Source organism: Sorex fumeus, unplaced genomic scaffold, assembly GCF_029834395.1.
Source record: "Sorex fumeus unplaced genomic scaffold, SorFum_2.1 ptg000131l, whole genome shotgun sequence".
Classification (NCBI taxonomy): domain Eukaryota; kingdom Metazoa; phylum Chordata; class Mammalia; order Eulipotyphla; family Soricidae; genus Sorex; species Sorex fumeus.
Genome location: NW_026606188.1, coordinates 28,343,680 through 28,368,253, shown reverse-complemented (window position 1 = coordinate 28,368,253; position 24,574 = coordinate 28,343,680). Strand labels below are relative to the sequence as shown.

Here is a 24,574-nt window from a genome sequence, read left to right as displayed (position 1 = left end):
AACTGTTCTCATGGTGATTCAATAAATGAAAATTGTTTTTAAAAAGGGGGGTGGTACTAAATGGAAAACCTAAAGATTCCAACAAAAGTTGTTTTGTTTAACTTTTAAGAATAGGGTTAGAATAGTGGCAATCATTAAATCCCTCCTGTTTAACGTGATGACTAGTTCTTAATTGAATACAGTTATTTAAGTAAATAGAAATAAGGCAGGGTTAATTTGTACAATAAGAGCCCTATCGAATCAAATTTTATTTTGAATTCCTCCTGTGTGCCAAGCCTTAGGACACATGTTCTAAAATAATCTAAAATGATAAAGTATCACAGTTACATGATAAAAAAAATCTTTTTTTATACTTTGTATTTTATTTTTGTGACTATCTTGTATTTTCTGAAAGACTAGTCAAGATTTCTCACTTCCTAAATTTAGAATCTAGCACAGACAAATATGAATCTCTTGTGGTCAGAAAATATTTGTTGAAAGAATAAACACTACATTACTTGATATGTAACAGTACTTCTTCTTAATACATATATTTAGTATATTTTTAACTATAAATGAAATTTTTAGCATGATGACTATTTACATCTAAAATTTTATGTATTCTGGCAAATGTTTACACCTAGACAATCATAGCCATGATGTAAATATAGGATATTTCCATTTTCTTGGAAAAAATTTGTGCATCTTCCTACTTTATTTCTCCATGCCACCCAAAAAACATATTTCATAACCAATGCCTTCTTTCCAATATCATTTTTCCTTTGTGGAATTTTTTCATGTTTAGAGAGCATATAAATTTTTATGTATATATTTCTTAAAGCAGTGAAATGTTTTATTATTTCCAAGTTGTTGAATGATGCTTGAATTTCTTTTTATTTTGAATGTTAGTTTATTATGGAGATAAACCATAATTAACTCTATTTTCATATATTAATAAGTATTTGGCCTATTTCTCATATCGGGGATTTTTACAGTTGCTTTTAAGTCTTTGTGTTGATATGTTTCGATATGTTTCCTTGTTTCTTGGTAAAAGTAAAATTTTCACCTAAAAGTAGAACTTGTGAGTTCATTGGCAAGTGTATGTTTACCTTGATGTAAGGATTCTCCAAAGTGATTTTTGGTAGGATTCACAGAAAAGCTAATACATAAACAACACATGCTAAAGCATAAATTAATTAAAAATTTTTTATTTGAGCAGCTGGAGAGATGGTAGAGCAGATTAATTGCTTACCTTGAATGTACCCAACCCAAGTTCACCCTCCAAACACTTCACTGGGCCCCCTTGACCCCTACCAGGAGAGATTCCTGAGCACAGAACCATGAGTAATCCTTTAACACAACCAAATTGGGCCCCAACATAAAAATAATAAAATCTCCATTCTTGTTCACAATCTTCGCATTTACTAATAACTGTACCTACAGTATTTAACTGCCTTGCACAGTTGACACTTTCCTTTTTTTTTATTGGCATATAAGAATAAGATCATCACCTAAGCTTATTACCATGAAACTACATTTAATCTTATAGGTATAAATAAAGTAGATTCCTTTTATAGTTGTAGTTTACAACTGATAGCTGAATTTCACTTTAGGGCGCAATTTTGGTAGAGATGAAAATGGGAAAGAGAATTAAGAAGGGGAAATGGGTGCTCAGATTGATCTTTTGGACCATACTTGTCTCTATCGGAAAAGTGGACATAATAAAAATGCTGGTTGTTTCATGGTGTGTTGCGTGAATTAAGATTTAAGTGTACCTTAGTGGAAAGCATTTTATAACAGGTAAAAATTTTCAGTGGATTCATTGAAATGCCACCTTCTAGAAAAACTATTTTGAATAGAAATGTACTGAGTGAAAATTACCAAGTAAATTGAAGAGAAATGTTTCTTAAAGTCAAAATTTTACTTGCAATTTAGCTTATCAAGAAATCCTCACAGTCTCATTTTATAGATCTTGTTCCTTTGAACAGGGCTTGAAAACAAAGAGCTTTGATGCCCTAGGCAATTGGTTGAAATGTCTTTCCTACAATGGAGATATTATTTTAGGGCCTCAAATCAGCAAGGAATCTTATTTGTAGAGTCCCCTCAATGTGCAACCAGAGTTAGCAGAATTAAGATGATCAGTTCATTCCTGATGCTGTACCATATTTCCCTCAGAGAAAAATCCCAAGTTCTTCTTTAAACTTATTTTGGTGATGATATAAATGTAAAAGAAAGAACTAACAGGTATTAAAGATTCACACACATAAATATACAGAAAAAGTTGCTGCTTAGAGAGATAAACGTTATTTTTACTGGGGGTGGGGGTGGAAGGTTAAGGAAGGTGGCACCACCAGCAGTGCTCAGAAATTATCCCTGGCTCTGTGTACAAGAGTGACTCCTAATGGTGCTCAGGCCACCATTCACATGTGATACCTGCGATTCTAACCAGTAGGCAGCATCCAATGTTCTATGCAGTCACATGCCTGACACCATGTACCATGTCTCTAGCCCAGAGATGAAAATTATTAATACAAATAAGACTAGAAGTAGAAAACTTAGTGATACAAGTGTACTTTTTGTGAATTTAGACTGTTAAACACATGTTAAGTTCTTTTTGTGTGTAATCATCTATAATTTTCTTGGGAATTGTCCCATGTTTTGTAAAGAAATTTTCTTGTATTTTTAAGCTTTAAAAATGCTCTGTACTTAAATATATCCAAGTTTTTCTTAAACCTAGACATTGTCTATATTTTTATGTATATTAAAGTGTGGCATTTTCATTCTTCAATTTTGTGCTTTAAAATGTTGTGTGCCTAGAATAGTATAACAGCCCAAAGATGTCTTTTTTTTTTTACTCTTTGTGGGAATGGATTATGCTAATGTTCCTATTTTTCTAGGAAATGATATCTTTCTATAATATATTAGGTTTTGAGGATTTGGGGTTAATTTGACATTTTCTACAATTGATTTCAGTAAGATTCTAAAACTGACTTGTTTTTTAAGATAGGTAGTGTCATGCATTGCTGTCAGTAGAAAAGGAGAAGGTCAAGATGCAGACAGTATCAATTGCTTTTAGATTTTAAACTCATATTAAAATTGTGGGGAAACTAGAAAACTGAGAAGTTATAGTTTCTCCTCTACTTCCCACAGTATAAAAATTAAATTTATCATGTTATTTGTTTCACCTGGGCTGGAGCGATAGCACAGCGGGTAGGGCGTTTGCCTTGCACACAGCCAACGTGGCTGACCCACATTTGATTCCTCCACTCCTTTTGGAGAGCCCGGCAAGCAACTGAGAGTTATCTCGCCCGCATGGCAAAGCTTGGCAAGCTACCCGTGATGTATTCTATATGCCAAACACAGTAACAAGTCTCACAATGTTACTGGGCCTGCTCGAGCAAATCAGTCAACAACGGGAGGACAGTGTCAGTGACAGTGATTAGTTTCACCAGTTTTTTAGTTGATTTAAAGTAACCCCCTTTTATGACTGTCAGAGAAAACTTTAAAATTTATAGGACAATCATTAATGATCACATTAGTGCAAGTTAAAAGTTTTTAAGACTCACAGGTAATCTAATTGTGTTTCATCTAGATATACTATTAGTCAGCAACAAACGACTGCATAGGAAGATGAGAGTATTTTTATATTTCTACCCTACTAACCTTATGCATAGAAATTCAGGTATCTCAAAATAGATATAGATGGTCCAAGTAACAAATAGTAGCCAAGGGGCAGCATCTCTTTTTTGTGGTTGAAAAACTTCAAACAAATTCTAAATTGTTAAATAATGGTTAACAACTGTTAAATAAAATCCATTCATTTCTAACTGATGACCACCAAAAAAAAAGTATGATAAACATTCAGAGTAACTTAGGATGACATGCTTACTATTAGTTTTGAAAAGCACTGGAATCCTAGATCAGGCTACTACTGTTTACTCCATTGGAATCAAGTAATCTTTTAAATTCATTTTACTAATTCTTATCAGGCAACTTGTATTATGCAGTTCAAGTGATCTTTAAATTATTGTCAAATTCTACCTTAAAGAGAGCTTTCACAAAGGACATGCAATTCATATCATCTAGAGTTACTGTCATTTCTAGGCTAAGTCCCATGGAAATTCATAACTTAAAAATGAAAGTCACAAAGATGCAACTGCCTTCATAATGCCAATGCAGTGGTTATAAATATTTCATGAACATTGCATGGGCAGGGGCAGATCTCCATTTTCATGAGTTAGAATTTGTACAGCTAAGTCTCCAGATTTTACTATTCATAATGCACTGTATGCCCTGTAGAGCATTCCATATAGTGCTTTTTTAATATTTATGTTTAATGAAGAAATTACTGCTCTGAAAAGAGAACAAGCCAAGCCAAAGATTCTTGTTAAAATTGTTAGTTTTGCTGAATGAAGACAATAATGATCAACAGAAATTACCTCATTGTAATATCTTACAAATGCCTCACTTGTAGATTAATACAAAATGACAGATCAAGACACATTACAACTAAGTGAAAAGGTTCTTTCTAAAGGTTATAACTTTAGAAATCTCACCTTAAAAGAATTTCAAAGGTTAAAATGCAAGAAGCAACTTTATTACATATGAAAATACTAATTACAAATAATATACTTGCCTACCGTTTCATCATTTGAATATGTCTATATTTTTCTGGCTTTTTCTTTTATTCAAAAAACATTTTAACTTTCTCAGATAACATTACCATGTTCAATAATGAATTGCTGTTGCATATTTTAAGGTAATTTATCAAAGTGCATTATCAGTACCTGTCAGAATAAATTTTGAACTAAAAGTAATGAAAAAAAAAGAAGGACTATTGTATGTGTTAAAAAGCAAAGAACATTACTACAGCTAAGTTATTTTCAATGGAAAAGATATGATTGCCCTCTAAATGATACTTATCCCATGTGGAAACAGAAGCCTGAAAAATCACAAGAAACAAGAGCAGGAAAATGTCTGTTCCTTGCTTTTGAAAATGAGCATTTGATATTTTATTTGTCATTTGATCAATTCTCTCAAGTAGATGAATGTTGAAAAATGTTGCATAGATCAAGGTAACATTTCTAAAAGTAAGGTAAAATTACTGATCAGTTACTACAACACTGCATTACTACATATTAGCATATAAACTATATGTCATAATTATATTTAATAAGAAGTTGAAAGTTTTCTTTTGAATATATTTTAATAATATTGATTCTTCCAATAATGAAAACAACAGGCTACAGATGTGATACAGTTCTGTCCAAAGTCACAGTAGTTTGAAATATTTTTTATTGGGCTCTACCAAGGAGTTCACTAGAAATTCTGTAATGCTTTCTGAACTTAGCACCAAAAGTTTATATTTTATTTCTGATATTATTTAATTGGAAGTGAGAAACATTTTCTTCCATTTAGCTCTTTGTAATTTCATTTTCCAAAGACTCCCTTGAGGAATTTAACCTTTATGTGATGAATTTGCAGTTCACTTGAAGTGTGTTAACCTTAGTTCCCTAATGAGTCTAGGTGTAATACTGAAGAAGAATTTGAGAAATATATCATGTAACTCATTGTCAAGTTGGATTTGTCTTGCACATCTCTAACTTTGCTGTTGTTCCAGTACACATGTGATCACAATTCTTTAATTATGTTCTATATTTAACTGACTTATTTGAACAGGATCCAGAGCTGGTGCGCAACATCTGCCGCTGGGTTAGGCAAGCTGTTCGGATTCCTTTTTTTGCCAAGTTGACCCCAAATGTCACTGATATCGTCAGCATCGCAAAGGCTGCAAAGGAAGGTAAGAGGAAATCATGCTTCTAAGCTTCTTTAAATTGGTGGGTTCCTGATTTATGTAGTCATACATGCCCAGTATTTTTATCCACATATGTCTGGACATGTCTGCTTAGACTATTATATTCAGTATTAAACAGTATTAAATGGAGAACATACTTTCACAAATGCACTAGGTTCATACCTGTACTGAAGTTAGTAATTGGGCTTGACATTTTAGTCTGGAAAAAGAACATTTATAATTTCTCTGACTAAGTAACTAAAATACATAAAAACTGTTAAACACCAGCACAGTCACAACAAACCACCACCCAATAAAGGACCTCATAGAGTTCATCAAAAGCACTTGTTGTCGTCTATCAGTAACAATTAAGACTTTTTGTTATTGCAGCTTTTGTTTGTTTTATGGGAGGCCATGCCCAGGGGTGCTCAGGGATAACTCCTTGCTCTATGCTCAGTGGTCATCATGGCAGGACTTGGGGGATTATATGGGATACTAGGATTCAACTGGGTAGGCACAGCAGACACCCTACCCCCTGCACTATTGCCCTGAAAGGTTTTTTTCTTTAATTTTACTGAATCAGCGTGAGATAGTCACAAGCTTTCATGTTTGGGTTACAGTCACACCATGATCAAACATGCAACCCTCCACCAGTACACATTCCCCACCACCAATCTCCCAAGTATACCCCCTTTCCCCTCCATCCCCCTGCCTCCATGGGCACCATGGTTTTCAGTACTGACACTGAGAGGTTATCATGTTTGGTCCATTATCTACTTTCAGCACACATCTCCCATCCCAACAGATTCCTCCAGCCATTATTTTCTTAGTGGTCCTTTCTCTATTCCATCTGCCTTCTCCCCTCTGCTCATGAGGCAGGCTTCCAGCTATGTGCCCCTGAAAGTTTTAATAAAGTGAAAATGATAGCAGTTTCCACAACGTGAAATATCTTCTGAGTTCATTTGCTATTTAATAGTCCGGAGTCTGGTACTCTGCCTTAAACATATTCTCAGAAAATATCTATTAGATGGATAATAATGCTGTCATAGTGTGAATTTACAGATCATCATATTGTTTGTATGTATTCAATAGAAATTGCATACTGATTTGTAAAGATACTGTAAATTGGGGCTGGAGCGATAGCACAGCGGGTAGGGCGTTCGTCTTACAAGCAGCCAACATGGCCGACCCGAGTTCGATTCCTCCGCCCCTCTCGGAGAGCCCGGCAAGCTACCGAGAGTATTCAATATGCCAGACACAGTAACAACAAAGTCTCCAATGGAGACGTTACTGGGCCCGCTCAAGCAAATCGACGATCAACGGGAGGGCCTTTACCTTTACTGTAAATTACCTGAAAAATTACCCTATAGGAACATATTTAAAAAGTACAAATCTGCATAATAATCGAAAAAAGTGGTGGCAATTAGAAGCCTTTATGTCTAAATTTTAAACATAATTGTAGGAAAGAAATTAGTGAATGCATTTGAGTGGTAGCAAATGTTCACACGGTTATTTTGTTTGTTGGTTTGGTTTCAGCTTTTAAAAAAAACTGGGGTGTTGGGGGTTTGTTGGATTCTAACCATTGTGCCCTTAAGAGCTACAGGTAAATGTTGATGTATTTTCCATAGGAGGTGCTGATGGTGTTACAGCCACTAACACTGTCTCAGGCCTGATGGGATTAAAAGCTGATGGTACACCCTGGCCAGCAGTAGGCATTGGCAAGAGAACTACTTATGGAGGAGTGTCTGGTAGGTGCTATCCAATCCTTGAAGTCTACTGAAAAACTTGGAGGTTATGTTGCAAGCTAAAATAATTTATAGTCTCATTTTCTTACAGTTTATTTTCGTTCAACATTTTGAATAGTTATACCAAATTTAACAGGTTAAATATGAAATACCCAAATAACTGGTAGTACAATATAATAAGATTCCAAAGGTAAGGTTGTACATGAATTCTATTCTCTTGTGATTCTTTCTTACTTCAGAATTTCTCATTGTCACAATTGTCTTCTCACTAGTAAAGGCTAGTAGCAGGGATTTGGAAGAGGAAAAGAGGAGCCCCCTGCTTGTGATCTCTTCTTTCATAGTCTGAATCAGTTCCCACTCTTCCTGGAGTCTTGACATCTACCTTTCAGAAGAAATGATTGCTTTCACAGCTGTTTGGACCAAGCCATTAAAACATCAATTTATAGCTTCAACAGCTATTGCAGACCTCACACCTTGGCAGTCTGTTCATCAAACAGTAGCATTTAAAACAAAAGGAGTTTTAATCCCAAAGACCCCTTCAGCAATTTTGCCCTGCACACTTTGTTACTGTGATAACATGAACTTGGTCTTGCAGAGACAATGCAGTGAGGTTCTTGACTTTACTGGTATGGGGATTAGTTTCCTTGGTGACAGAGACAGTGGTAAATATACATAACATAGCAGTATCCCACTGTTCAGGAAAAGTATCAATGAATCAAACCAAACTCTGCATTTGGGTGAGACTGTGTAGACACAAATAAAGCAACTGTCCATGCTGCAGAGTTGAATTTTGAGAGCATGAGATGTGTCTATGAACCATGAGTAATTAAAACAATAAAAAGATGAAACTCAGCTTTTAATCGAATGTCATTCCCACAATGTCAAAAAGAGAAAAGCTGATGATGAGAAACTACTCAGGATGTAGATGCAGCTCTCTTTTATCAGGAGCTATCAAATGGGGCCTTAAATAATATTATAATGCAGAATAATGGGTGGCTGTGTTAGTATTGCTGCAGAAATGGAGTGGAGAGACTCCATTTGGACTGTAACGTGCACTATGTTTTCTGTCAGCCCATTTCAATTTTTCCAGCCTGCCATGTTGACAGCAAGAGAATAAAGGAGGTCACAGAGGGTGCTGAACATTAAAAATTAATAAAAGAACTATTGCAGTAGTATTTTATATAAGTAACACCATTCACATTTTCTCATTTAAGCTGCAATTTCTGAATATTCTCCCATACTATAACTCAGTCTAATAAAACTACAAAATTACAGCATTAGAAAAAAAAGTGTTTTGTGTTGCCGTCTTTAAGCATACACACACTGGAAATTATAGCCATACCTGAAAACAAGTCCAGCTACACCTCAGGGCCTGTTAACATTTCCATAAAACTCCATTTCTAAGATTTATAAATTCACATATAAATATTCACTTGGGCTATAAGCTCAGCTAATCTTGGGTGAAACTTTCATTTTTAACAACAAAAAGTCCCTAACACTTTTAAGAGCCTGTGCCTCATTTCTAATGGGTATAAAATGAAGTCTTTTTACATTAAACAGTCTGTTTTAAAAATAGCCTTTCTTGATATTGACAAAAATGAATAGTTTTTTTTAAGTCATGTTTATTTTAACTCAAAGTAGTAGAATCTGAAAAATGGTTTAAACAGACAGTGTAATATATTTTAGAGCAGAGCAAATTCTATAATGAAGTACCTTCAGAATGAGTTAGAGTAAAACCTAGCCTAGGAAAATTGTATTAAATAATAATGGATTCAAATGTTAGGAGTTATGAAAATATCAAAATGGCTAAATGCCATTCCTAGTTCTATCAAAATTTTTTTAATGTGAAAACTAAATTGGGTTGGAGAGATATCACAGCAGGTAGGATGTTTGCCTTGCACTGCCGACCTGGCCATCCCAGGTTCGATTCCTCTGCCCCTCTCAGAGAGCCCAGGAAGCTACCGAGAGTGTCTCGCTCAAACGGCAAAGCCTGACAAGCTAACTGTGACATATTCCATATGCCAGAATAACAAGTGTCACAATGGAGACGTTACTGGGCCCGCTTGTGCAAATCAATGAACAAGGGAGGACAGTGACAGTGTAAATTGAATTGAATTTTAGATTGTAATACAGCACATACTTTTCATTGCCAGGAAATGTCAGTTTCCCCCTTTTCAGTCTTCTTTAGTTTTTTTTCTTTATTTTTTTCTCTCCTCAGTATAAAATCTCTACTATTTGAGCCATGCTGCTTTATTAAAATAGAAATAGTGAGATACTTTGGTAGAACAATCAGTCTAAAAAAAGTTATCACAGAATGCAATAATAATCTTTTAAAATGTTTTAGCTCATAAGGGGGCATAAACTGCCATCAGAGACATAGAGCCTGTACTAAAAACGTCATTTGAGTTATTTCAGATGTCATTAGCCCAAATTCTGAAACATTGTAAAGCAACGTTTTTCAAATTTTAGTTCCTGATCATGAGTGTACAATGAACTTAAGTAAACAGATCAACCCGTTGTATTTTTTAAAAAAATTTAAATAGAATTAATTGCCAGAATGCCTTCCACACAAATTGGGATAAATATTGTTTAGTACACATACTTTTCAGGTATCTATTTAATAATTTAATGAACTTTGAGGTAAAATGTGCTTTGTCAAGTAAATCACCAAAAGAAAAAATTCTGTAACAACACTTTAAGATTTATACATGAGGGGAGTTAGGAACCTCCTTCCAATTAGTCATTCTAAGCTTTGTTATTTTAGAACTGAAATTTTGCGACTCACCGATAGATAATTAGAATCTTAGAGTAAGGTATAATATATAAACCTGGATTTCAATTGTGGGAGAAACAGCCTGATAATAAAGGGTGAATTAGAGAATTAAAAGTGATTTCGTAGTCATAACATCAGATGGAACTTGTTCAATATAAGGAATATTTTCATGTAACAAAAATTCCTAATTAACTTCTATACTATAGATTTCCTTCTACATTGACTAGAAAATCAACATATCAACATAGTTTACCTTTAGACAGGAAAGACTGTGTAGCACTTAGTTACTGTTTAAAAACTCCTTTCTTGGGTGAGTAAATCATTTTTTCATGCTTCCATTTATTTTGGTAGCAGCCACTTGGCAGCAGCAAGTGTGTGGGGACGTTCCCATACCCATACTCTGCTATTGTTCAAATATTCAACTCAGTTCTCATTAACTCGGATGCCTCCAAGTAAAAAAAGCATCAGGTTCCACAATGAAAGGGACCAGTGTCCCAACATCATCCTCTTCTTAGATGCCATCCACAAACTCAGCTCTTTCCTGGGTTTCTGATCAATTAACCAACTGCAGAGTAGAGATTCTCAGAACCTCCTCTTCAAATTTCAGGTGCAAGCTGTATACTTCTGTTTTGTTTGTTTGTGTGGTTTGGTTTTGTTTAAGATTAGGCATCTTCAGGATCCCTTCCTCAGGTTTGATGATGACGTGAAATGACTTACAGGACCCAGGGAACAAGTCTATTCACTAGTTTAGTCATCTATTATAAAGGATGATTCAGAAACAATCAGTGGATGAAAGACACAGGGCTAGGTTTGGGGGAAAGGAGGAGAAATTTCAACCTCTCTTCAAAGCATCTTTCTCCCTAATTCTGCATTTGTTTATTCACCTGAAAGCTCTACAGACACAATCTTCTGCCTTACCAACTAGTTACCTCAGATATTTCTCTAATATCTCCCCACTAACTTCCTTGAGATAGCATTGTCATTCTCAACACTTAGGAAATTTCTGAGTGAATGAGCCAGGAGTGCATCACCAAAATGAAAAAAAAAGAGAAATAATATAACAATCATAGTTCATTTTGGTTAAAATATAGTTCTTATAAGTCACAATATTAGTATCACAGATACAACATGTGAGTTTTTACCACCTGCCTTTTCTTTTTCTAGAATCCATCCAGAATAATTGTTAAAGTCAAACAGCAAATTAGTTCATATGTCACCCCACAGTTAAGTTGACTGTTATATATTTTATTTTTGGTGTGCATTGTGTGTGTGGGAGGGAGTGGATTCTTCACTTATTTTTTTTGTAATGTAGGAGCACTGCTATTTATTCAAACATTAATTAAGCTGATTGAATTGGGCATGAACTCCACATTACTTTTTTAAAATTTTTTTAATTTTTTACGTTAGTTCACAATGTTTAATTACATTCAATATTCAAACACCAATCCCACCACCATTACACCTTCCCACCACCAAATTCAAGATGTTTCCATCCCAAACCCCAATCCCTGTCCCAAAACACAACCAAAGTAACATAGTTCATATTTTCTGTTATGAATAACTGCTGAACATGCCTACAAAAAGTATTCATATAGGAAACAGTATCTTCACTTAATTTTATTGCAAGAAACATTAATTTCATTGGTATCAATATTTACTGTTTAAAAACTCCATCCATGGGTGAGTAAATCATTTTTTCATGCCTCCATTTATTTTAGTAGATTTCAGTTTAAAATTTTAAACTATTTCCTAACAGTTTTCCCTAAATAATAAGGATATCTTAAGATAGTCCTGCCGTAATTAATATCACCTATCTGAATATTGTTATCTGGCTGTCATATGACATTTTCATCTGAAGTTCTTCCTGTGGATATTATTCTTCTAGTAATGTTAAAGAATAAGTCCTGCATAGCATAACTAAAGACTTGTCTTTACTATGGTTTATTTTATGACGATAACCTTTATTTATTTATAGACAGTTTCAAGAGACTCGGAAATCAAATAACTTCCAAAGGGGTAAACTCATTTAAAGGAGGTTTTGTTGTTTTTCCTTATCATGTTTTTTTTTTCTTTCATTAGTAAGAATGGTCAAATACTTTTGGTTTCTTAGGTTATTTATTGCCTGGTATATGTTTGTTTTATACACACACACACACACACACACACTCTACCTCCCACACACACACCAACACACAAGAAAAGTTCTGGAATTTCTGCACAGAAGGCATATTTATTGAAATGATAAGCACTTTTTTCTTGGAGTGTCAGGAAGATATAAGGCCTCACTCTGTGCTCAAGGCTCTTTTCTGGCAGCCTCTGCTAGCCATATGGGGTTCCAGGTACTGAACCCAGGTCCACTGCATGCAAGGCAAATACCTTATCTCCTATACTATGTCTCTGTCCCCCAAGTGATAAATACTTTAGATTGAATATAATTTGTTTTCTATAAGCTTGAACTATCAACTAATTTTTTTAAATTTATTTTGTTTGCTATTTTTTTTCTCTTTGGTCAAATGACAAAATTCTGATTCTCAGTTCAGTTTCAAGTTTTGGATAGTTGTGTGAAATTATTAACTATCATCTTTTCAGAGTATACATATTTTCATTAGTAATACTTAAAAACTATATCACTGACTTCTAAAAAAATCATCAAAGTTGTCCTTCAATATTTGATCTCTATGTCAGGAACCCAAATTTTATAATCAGGTGTTAGATGATACTGAATAAGAATAAATAATCATGTATTTGTTACATGTGCTATAAATCCCCCTTCATTCCACAAATAACTAATCAGTGGTCTGAAATTTAGCAGCCTGTGATACCCTAAACTTGAATTCCAATTGAGCTATTATAGTTACATGACTCCTGGAGATGTTTTCACTGTAAAATCAACTTGGCAAATACCAATAAAAGACAAAAGGATAGAAATTTGCTATTTGTTGTTAACTATGTATCAGAATGGTGTAGGAAATGACTATAAAGTTCATAATTTGGAAAACTTACACAACTGTGAATCAGTGTAGCAGCTTTAAAGAGGAATAATAAGCATTACCTCCCCACTGCATTTTTAAAAATAATTAAACATGAATTATAGGAACTATGCAATGATGTAGGGGGTTAGTCTCATATTCTCAGATAAGTATAAATCCAATACAACATCCTTCAGTCATAAATTTTAATACATTTTTATGTTTCTGTTAGTGACTGTGAATAATGAGTATGGTTACAATACAGACAATAGATTAGAAACTTGGAAGTTTCAGTTACATTTTCTTTGAATAACTATTTTCATATATGTAAGCAACTAAAGATTTGGTCGGAATTGATTTAAGTTCTTACATGATGCTTTGCAATTACATAATATAAAAGCACTCTTGGTATTTTTTCAGTAAAATGTAGTTCCTAATGGGATGGATTTTGTTATGTCAGTCACATAATTATTGATGCATAAAATCCTTTTGGAAAATCACGCCTACTCCCTGTCAAATTTTCAGTTATCTATTGTAATAATTTTTATCAATAAGAGCTTAGGTTTAATATTTAATACTTAAATGTCTATAATAACCTGACAGATAATATTTAAGAGAATAAAAAATCAGCTATAAATCATGCCAGAAAATAATTAAATAATTTCATACTCAAACCTTTTCTTTTTTTGTAAGTACCAAAAGAATGCAAAAAATCTAGTCTGTTATTTACATATGTAAAAACATTCTTAGACTATCATAATTTTAAGTGATCAAATTATTAATGATCTTGTTATATAAATATATGTTCTTTATTTGCATAACATTCAAAAGTAGGCATATCAAATAAAGTTGCTGAATTATAATTTTCATTATAAATTATCAGTTTGGTTGAGAGAAGCTCACCATTAGAACTATTCTCATTTAAATCATGCTCATTTGAATATATTCATGTACAGATTGACAAAGAATCCCCTTTTGCATTCTGTTGCCTTTCCTGGAGTTCTAGTTTCTCAGTGTTTGGCCATCGTTGGCTGTGCAGGAGATCAGAGCCCTAATAATAGATTTTTGACAGTAAGCTCGCCTGCTACCTGCCCTACACAAATCCTCACTGTTCATGTTTGCTTCATGGCAACAAAGCAGACAGAAGGAAAATGCCAAGTGCTGAGTTTGAGGTACAGCCTTGCCTTGGCTTGACATTTCAGCAGAATAGCAGTTTATGAGATGCATAATTTTTCATCTGGGACTCAGCTGCCATATTCATAGATGCATACAGCTCATCGATGGACTGGAGCAAGGGCAAAGGTTTAAAGCATAGATCAAGGTCTGCATCCTTTCCTTAGGGATTTTAAAATAACTATTGTCCTGCAGATAAATGACAAAATCAAATAGTATTTAAGAGCCAAAAAGAGAAAATTCACGCCTACCTGGATGCTATATGTGTTTTCTTTCATTCACAATTAGGAAAATAAATTAATGTTTGTACCAGCTCTTAACAAAATATTTGATAGACTTAGTAAACCAAAGGACTCTGACAGGCATATTAAGAAAACTTACCTTTGCAGCAGTGGTAATGAATTATTAAATTTCTTTCTTCTGTGTGTATGTGTGTGTGCGTGCATGTGTTTCATAAAGAATGATCTCAGGCTTGAAATTAATCAAAAATGTTCTATTATGAAAGTAAAACTAGAGAGTATTGTGTCACTGTTTCAGCTTGAATTTAAATATTCACAGATTCATGCATATCTACTGTGCTAAAAAAATCATTGTAGGTACACATCAGTGGCTGTTTAATTTAGAACTACACATCTCTGTAAGCTTCAGAAACAGTTCACCATGTCACAGTCTCATACAGAACAATGGTACAGTACATTGGATTAATTAAAGAAGCCTTGCAGAGAACTGAGTTCTCAGTATGTCAAGATTTCAGTTTTATGTTAAATATTTTCTAAAGGCCAGACCCTTAAATCTCAGGGGCTGAACCAAGCAGTGAGCTGTGAATTTAACCATAGGCTAACTGCTAATGATAAGGAAAAGAGCCCTAGTTGAGGCAGCTGTAATACAGTCATTGGATTAGGCTATCAATCACTTGGCTCCCTGAGGAAAAGAGGAAGAAGACCAAATAGTGAAAAGTGAAATTAGGAAAGGAGGGCATGACTAGAATGAGATTCCTCACCTTCTTTATCCATCCATCCGTTTAAATCCCTAAGCATCACACCTAACTCTCCAGTGTGATTCTGACTATACAGTCAACACATTCGTTCCTATCATCTAGAGAATTATCAAAAAGTCATTGGCTCTCAGTAGCTGAAGGCACTGATACCCCAGAAGCAAGTGTGTCGTTCCATAATAAAAATTAGAATAGCCCTTAATTCGGAGATTAAAAATTTAATGATGGTTTATGTGTCAGAATTCATGTATATTAGTTAAAGGAAATATCTTTACTTAATTTCTAAACTGTAGCCAGTTTTTACCAGTGTCCTTTGAGTAATGTGAGAGTTCAGGAGATTGGTGCTTTGCCCACTTTAGTGTGCACCAAAATCTGGAAGATTCATTCAAATCCAAATGAGGAACACCTGTACCAAATTTTTCTGCTACATAATTCTGGATGGCATAGAGGCCTGCTAGGGGGTCGAGGAGTGTGGATGGGGGCATGAGGGTCGCAGGAGGGAAAGAGGGAACATTGGTGGTGAGAAATAAATGCTCATGAAGGGAAAAGTGTTGAAACATTGTATGACTAAAACCCAACCATGAACAACATTGTAACTTTGGATCTCAGGTGATTAACAGATGCCTAAATCGGAAAAGCCTAAAGATATGCATTGAATGGTAGATGAAGAAAAAAATCATGTTGTTAAAACATTTGACTTAAATAACATTTCCACAATAATGTTAAAGGTTTTAATATATGGTAAAATCAAAGAATTCTGGCATTTATACATAAATGCAAGTTCTGCCCACAGTTCAGTGTCTGAAACAAATTATAGTAAAGGGGATCAGAATTCATTCTTAGAAGTCATATAGCGCAGTGTTTGAGGTCTCAATAGAAAGAGTATGTAACTCAAGAGTATGTCACTCAAGTCCCACCAAAATGCAGAGCCAGGACCCTAAGCACAGTCAGTTATGGCCCTTACACAAGAAAATACGAAAGTTACTCCATTAATGCTTAAGTGCAGAATGCAAGCAATTCTTTATGCAAAGCTTATCCATTCTGAGTGTCACTAAAGACAGTTTATGGAGATTAGCAATTCTTTGAAAAGGAAATAGGTAGCAGGAAAGACAGAGTAAAATTAAGCTCATGATTGGGAATTTTTTCACTCTGTGAAAATTCTAATTTATATAGATTAATAATAGCTCTTCCAGGACAAACATTTCAATATGAATGAACCTAGATATTTCCTCAAACTTTAAAATATGGGATAAGTAGTAGCCTCTTGCTCCTCTCTCTTTATTTGCTTCTTTCTTGTCATTTTCCTTCAGTTTTTCTTTCTATTTTCCTTAGCCAATAGAAGCAGAAAGGTCATCTTTATGAGGGGTTAGGTGTGTAAAAACAAAAAAAAAGGACGGGCAAGGGGGCGGCAGAGGCCTATCTCTCCCGCCGCCCACGTTCTGTAGTCTCAGGCCGTTTCCCCACTCCAGGGAGGTCGATGGCGATGGCTAGGCGGAGGAAGAAAATGAGGGCCAGGCTGGTTGGTCTTAGCAGCAGTTTATTACAGGGAAGAGATGTATGTCATGGAGGCCCCAGGATCTCTCAAGCACATGCGCCCTTGTTCTTTCAGCTTCTGTCCTCAGCCCCACCTTCCCAGGTTCTCTGACGCACGCGTCCCCCAGAGAGCCCTGAAATATCCCTTGTATAGATCATAGAACCTATAAAGGGCGCAATATAGTGATGTCATCAAAAGGAGTTACAGAAAGAACACTGAGGAGGCAAACCATACATTGTTTCTTTACATCCAAATTGTTTCTTTACATCTGTAGGACAGTAATCCTGGCCTCACCTTTTACAAACTACAAGCACTTGGATTAGCACAACAAAGACCAGTCTGCTAGAGCTTGGAATATACATCTCCAAAATCAGCCTGCCTGGAGCCAGGCATCTACATCCCAAAGATCAGGCCTGGTTTAGCACCTGGGATCTGCATACCTGAAACCTGCTAGGTTCCTGTGAGATAAGGGAAACTGCCTCAATATACTGAAATCATTTACTGAAGGCAGTTTGAAGGGGAGAAAAGTTCAGTCTGATCCAAGCTAGTCAGGACACACAGGAAAATTGATTCTAGGACAGATTTTTATTTAGCTGATCAACCCACCCCAGAACAGATTTCCCTGGATGTGTTTCTTCTCTCCTTGTCCGAGCTACATATAAGCATACATAATATAAATCATTTTGTATGGACACTGTAAGAAATATGAGCTTATAGAATTGCTCTCCTAGGGCCATCTCGATCTCAGACTGCAGTCCTCAGGCCAGATATCTTTCCTATTCCTAGCAGCAGGGTCCTAGTCTCATCATTACTTTTGGATCATGACAGCATTTGCCTATGATCAAACTCTTAACCTACAGTTAAGAATCGTGGCACCTTGGTCTGGCCCATCGCGATGCCAGGGTAGCACATAATTTACCAGCTTGCCCTGGTTCCATCCAGTCCCATGTCGGGACCCTGCCCTTGGGAAGTGAGGGCAACTGAGGCTTAAGTTGAGAAAGCAGATGCCCGGGAGTGAATAATATTCAAAGCCAATTAAGTCCTAAGTTATAAAGCATAGTATTAATTGCCTTCCTGTATCTGTACAAAAACGGCATTGATTCAAACTATTCAAAAGACATAAAGAGAGTAGAAAGGCAATATTAACTTGTAGTACAAGTTCAGTGTCTTAGAAGGATGAAACCTTACAAATTGGTTGGGGAAAAGAGCATAGAAGTAGTTACAGACAAACAAAGTAATGGGAGTGACTCTGGAGCACTGTGATAGGTGCAACCTGATAAACCTAAGCTCCTTGTACTCCAACAGTTAGGTTGTTTCAATATACACTATTTCTACCTGTAGCACATTTACACTTTGCCCTAAGAAACTTTCCAAGTCATGCTTGTAGTCAATTTAGGATTCTTTTCATTAAAAATGCAAGATACCTGCAACCTTCCTCTGAGAGGAATGTCCTGGTGGCCAGCCTACACCGATCAATACCATACAAAGCCTGATAACAACTTATACATCATATCCAAGGAAACTTTTCATTGTGACTGTAATGAAACACAGTTATGTAGCATTTTTGCATCATTGCCAAAATGATAAGAGATGATGACATAGATAAAGGATTGGAATAGATGAGGCAAATGCATCTGTTCAGGGCTGCGCAGATCCACTCACTATGATTCTGCAGAGCTCCACACAGAACCAAGTCCAAAGCAAAAAGTGTTGGATCAGAAAACTGAGTAAGGGTTTTATGTATTAAGAAAGTGAGATCTAAAAAAAAAAAGTGAGATTTTTAAATGTATATGCTCACCCCCAAAAAATTAGTAAATGAAACTATGTATGCTTTAACCATATTAAGCTGATATAAAAAGTGTTAGTCATGAGTTTACATGCAAACTATATGGTCACGTATATTCTGTAAATGATTTTTTATAAAGTGCTATCAGATAAGCCTAATAAAGTCTACATTAGAGAGTTTATACTCATCATCATTCATTTAATGGCACATAAATAAGCTCAAAATAATACTTGGGAGTGTCATATCATTGTTTCCTTGAACTAGTATTTCCAATCAACCACCTCACCATTTTATTTCTATTGTGTGTGTGTGTGCATGTGTGTGTGTGTGTAGATATGTGGTTTGAGAATTTACACACTTGTTGCATTGACAGGGTTACTCTTGGCTATGGTGCCCTGGGAGTTGCATACTTATTTTGCAGCATCAATTATCATGCTTGTCATGACACTAGAGAGCACCTCTAGTATTGTGAGTGTTGGAGATAACTCTATGTAAAATGTAGAAGAGCTAAGGATCACCTTGGAAGACAAGAGTCCCATAAGTGAGCCCCATCCCACAGCCCCTGTTTTGATAGCATTTTAAACTTGGATATCTATTACAGAACCTATGGGACTTATCTTTAACAGTGTATGTGTATATTTTTTAAATAATTTTTTGATTTGAAAGTCACACTAGCAGTGCCCAGGACTTACTCCAAGCTCTGCGCTCAGGAATTTCTCTTGGATGCTGAGAGATCATAGAGAAGGTGCTGCTAATCAAACCCAAGTTAGCCATTGGCAAAGCAAGGATTCTGCCCATTGTACTATCTCTCCAGTCTCAACAGTATGTAGCACTGTCCTGTAGCACTGTCCTCCCGTTGTTCATCAATTTGCTTGAGCGAGCACCAGTAACATCTTCATTGTGAGACTTGTTGTTACTGTTTTTAGCATATCGAATGCCCCACAGGGAGCTTACCAGGCTCTGCCATGCAGGCAGGATACTCTCGGTAGCTTGCCGAGCTCTCCGAGAGGGACAGAGGAATTGAACCCGGATGGGTCATGTGCAAGGCACTCTACCCGCTGTGCTATTGCTCCACTTACAACAGTAAATATTTATAAATTAACACTCAAAAAGTAATTATGAGATAAGGTTTTAAATGGTAAAAATTTTATTCTGTATTACTAAAAACTCTTAGCTATGATTTATGATATATGCAAATATTATATTGAGTATAAAATTTTATTAGAATCATGTTTCTTTGGGCGGAGGCATTTCTCCAGTGCTGTCCAGGCCAGGGGCTCACTTCCATCTGCATGCTGGATGATTACATGCCCCAGCCCAGTAGGATGGAAATAGGTTTTTATTGTGAAAAATATGGCTTTTAAACATTATTTGCCATGTATTCATCGATGTGTGTTAATTCTAAGCATATTAAGGTCCAATATCATTTCATTTTATTATTCTTAGATTACTAACTGAAATTGCTTGTTCACTTAAATCAGTGTTCCTCAAAGTGGGTGGTACAGCCCCACTGATGGGTCACTAGGATAAAGAGGACAGTAGTATCCTTGGGAAGAATTGGAAGAGTTTTTTGTCTGATTGCTCAAAGAAGGAAGATTGCTAGGTGAGGGACTAAATATTTTTTCTCCTTAAAAGTGGGAAAATCTCTGATTTAATAAATAAAGGAAATTGGAGAGAATTTTTATTATAGATATTTCACTCAGATATTTTATACTTTCCACATAACAAGTTAAAAACTTACATCTTTCACTTTTTGTGAAGCAGTAGCTTGAAAAACACCTAATTTGCAATAAATATTAGTTACTCAATAATAATCCTACTCCTTAAAACCAATACTAATATTCTAAATTATCATTTTGCTTAGTTACCCCAGAATATTTACACAGTGGGGTGATATGTCATCATTATATTTCAGATGCTTGAAAAATACTCCTTTTATTCTAAGGTGGAAAGAACTTTGAGAGGCAGGAATTGGAAACAGAGAAACAGCATGATACCTGATTGCACTCTTTTTCTGGCAAATAAAAATTACAAAATAATACATATGGAAATTAGTGATCCATAAAATAATTCTCTTAAAATTGATTTGTCCATGGTTTACCTGTATAAGTGTGGTGTAGCATTGAGAATTATGCTTTTTGTTGAAAAATACTAGCTTATTTCATCTCATCTTTGCACTACTTTATAAAAAAAAGTACCATGTTTTGTTTTAGTTTTTTTTTTAACATAAATTTGACCATGTCTCTTAAACTAGCACCAGCAATTTTAAGAAAATTTTCACAGCTGGATTAATAATCTCATTGTTTAAATTAATGTGTGCTAGTGCTGGTTTTGAAATTTTATTTTGCAAGGTTTATGCCTTACAAGCAGAATTGGTTAGCATAGCTACATACATCAGTACTGGCTGTTTAAATTGAGGGTCTGCCATTCCTTTGAAAATAAAACCTTTATGTGGCCAGTAATTTATTGAAAACTTTAAGTTTTTTTCTATAAATAACTCTTGTAAGTGGATATCATTGAGCCCATTTTGCAGACTTAGAAACTCAAGTGATAGCTGGCTAAGCAACTTACCAGAGTTTACACAGCCAGATCATACAATGGTCTGGACACCAAATGAGATCTGTTCCAGTAAAGGAACTACTAGGCATTTTATCAATTATTTTAATTTATGTCTGTCATGGTAAATTGTAAATTATGGAATTTCTTACTAAAATCTAACTTGCTATAGTTATTACTTGCTAATGTACTGATTGTGTTGTCTGGATTTGAAAATCTGTGAAACTCTCTGTGTCTGTTGTCAAAATTATTGTCTCTTATTTTCTTTATCACCGACTCCTTGTTGGAAAAGTGAATCATGAGTACATTTGAGGAAAACAAAAACATTGAATTCATTCTAAGGAACAATAAATGGCAAGATACATTTGAGTATTTTTTTATCTTTAAACTGTAAACACACAGGGTTAGCGTGAAATGAAACTGTCATCAATATAGCAATAAATAACCTAATCTCTTACTGACTTAGATAAACTGTCCAAGAGCTTAGTTCAGTTCTGATGCTGAAAACAAACTTTGCGTGTCTTTCTTAATTTCTTCTTCATAATCTTCGGTCAGTTACAAATGACCATGTGTTCCTGCAACTGTCTCACCTTCATTTTGGAAGATCCATCTTTTTGGCCAGCAGCGGTATCATCTCCTTTATAATTTCAACTGAGCTTGCAAAAAGCACTACTAAGTGATTCAGAAACACTAGTTTTTCATTAGGTGGGAGAAAGAGAAGGGCATTTTGAAGGTGTCTCCGTGGAAAAGAAATTGGGTCAAAAAGTTATGTTAAGTCCTTTCTGAAAGTGAGCAGGGAAATGATACCATTTATCAGTTTCTCTGGTTCAAAATGAGATAAAATATAAATTAAATTAAATTAAAAGAAGATGAACCTTTCTTAGCACATTTCAGGTATAAGCAGTATAATAGATAGTGTGAATTAATTTATTTTTTAAATGTGCATGGATCAGAGTTAGGAGTTTAAGAAATTTTCTCAAATCACCCCAAGATCATTTAGCACACCTGGTTAAAGATTGACTTGTTTGGATTATAAACTTGTAAAAGTTGGAGCTGTTACTGATGCTGTTTGATCCCCTCCTCGAAAGCCTAGGCAAGTTAAAGGCTTCTGGGAGACTTGAAAGAAACATCATTGTGTTCTTCATGCTTGGCTGTGTGCAGTTCAGAAGTTTATGGAAATCAGTTGCCACCTTGGTTTGCTGGTGAGCACTTGGAAACACTAAGACATTCTGATTTTAGGTCACCATGTTATACTCCAGCCATGAAGAAGTTTTCATATGTATTGTGGACTGGAGCGAAACAGTGGGTAGGTCGTTTGCCTTACTCACCGCCAGCCTGGGTTCAATTCCTCCGTCCCTCTTGGAGAGCCCGGCAAGCTACTGAAAGTATCCCCAGCAGAGCCTGGCAAGCTCCCCAAGGGGTATTCACTGTGCCAAAAGCAGTTAACAAGTCTTACATTGGAGATATTACTGGTGCCCACTTGAACAAATGGATGAAAAATGGGAGGACAGTGATATTTTCATCTAGTCAAATCTTGTTTTATGTATAGGAATTTATATTTTTAATATGTAGACCCTCAAATGATCATTCAAAAATTCTAACTATAATAAAGAGAGAAACTATGATAAAAAATTAAAAGAACAACAGAAGGTTGATTTGACTTTTAGAGCTTAATTGTGCTACAGTTTTCACTTTCTCTTTAGTGAGCTTTAATTGCAAATATTAAGTTTTGATAAGAAAAAGCATTAGAATATTCTTTGTCTGTCCCTAATTTCGGATCAGGTATTTCTGAGATTGTGTATATGGTAGTTTATATCAAAAGAATTATTATTACAGTTAAAAATATTTTAAATAATTTCTCCAGTATTTTTTTTTTCTGGATTAGGAGTAGAAAATAATGAAAGCTAAATATTTAGTTCTTATAAAACCTACTTAACGGCAAGCAGGATTGTGGGTGTTCCAGTGCCTTAAAAGAAATTCAGGAAAGACTGAAGATTTCTTATCTCTTTTTCAATGAGGGGTAGCAAGATGTAGCTGGAGGCAATGCCTAATGTTTAAGAGCTCTAATCCTCATAAGCTAAAATCTTCAAGTAGAAGTAGAGACTTTAAGATTTCCAGTATCTGTTCACTGGGAATTATGTAGTTTCATATGTATTCCATCTTTATAGTGTGTCAGAGATCAAGTCAAAGAGGAAATGATAGAACTTTCCCACTTTATTCTCACAGAGTCCCATGGTCTGGAAGATTCTGCCAATTTGGCTTTGAACTACAAACATCGGTGTTATGTCTATCTTTAGTCCTGAAGAGGGGATTTGCCAGCCAACTAGACACAATACATACGGGCAGTTCACACTGAACTGAGATGAAGATGCAAAATAGATAGATATGGAAATAGGCCAAAAAAGGGGAAAACAAAAAAAGCAAAAGTATAGACACATACATAAAATCTCAGTTGCTATTACGACAAAATAAAATTGAATCCAGGAGGACTTGCATTAGTGTTGAATGGATAGCCTTAGAAATATTTACTAAAATGTAGAGAATTAAAACAGAGAAATCAAAACAATGAAAGAGAAGGCAATGGGCCTATAGACAATGCAGAAAAGAATTCATGATTAAAATAGCACAGCAGTGGGGCAGCAGATAACTAAAGAAAAATATAAGTATTACCTGACATTTAGTGAACACTTGTCATGTACCAGACTCTGTTCTATCTTCCCAAATCATTTTTTTTTCTCTTTTAATGCACGTCTTTTGTATGTCAACTTATAATGAAAAGCATAGACTGAAAAAAAAAGTCAGAACTTTCTGAATCCAGGAAAATGTAGGATGATTAGGGAGGAAAAAAAGGAGTACAGAGACTTTCAACTCTGTGAAGCAAGAATAGATCAAACTATCCAAGATATTGTCTCAACAACAGTAGGTAGAAAAAAACAAAATGATATGCATATATATTTTTTATTTTATTTTGGGGGTGCATAGGGTGCATTAGAGGCTACTGCTTACTCCTTGCCCAGGGGTCACTTGGATCTTAACTCCTGATCTCTCTCCAGCCTTCTGGGTTCTAGGGGATGATCGGGAGTTTGGAGAAAGAGTAATCACACAACCAGGTAAATATTAAATATCAATTTGAAAGGAAAATTCTCAAGTACGCAAAGGCTGAAGAGATGTAGCATATATTTTTTAAATGGTATTACTAAAGATAGATAAATCCAATAACTGAGTGATACATTACAATAGTGGTTTTCAAATTATGACTTCTAGACTGGCT

At 35.2% G+C, this 24,574-nt stretch overlaps 1 protein-coding gene across 1 annotated transcript in view; it reads left to right on the top strand.

Annotated features, from left to right (window-relative positions):
• Positions 1–24,574, top strand: part of DPYD (dihydropyrimidine dehydrogenase) — a 960,132-nt gene that overhangs the window by 694,273 nt on the left and 241,285 nt on the right. The window contains exons 17-18 of the mRNA XM_056139087.1: positions 5,659–5,779; positions 7,402–7,521. Of these exons, the coding sequence (XP_055995062.1) occupies positions 5,659–5,779; positions 7,402–7,521 (241 nt within the window). The remainder of the gene's footprint in view (positions 1–5,658; positions 5,780–7,401; positions 7,522–24,574) is intronic.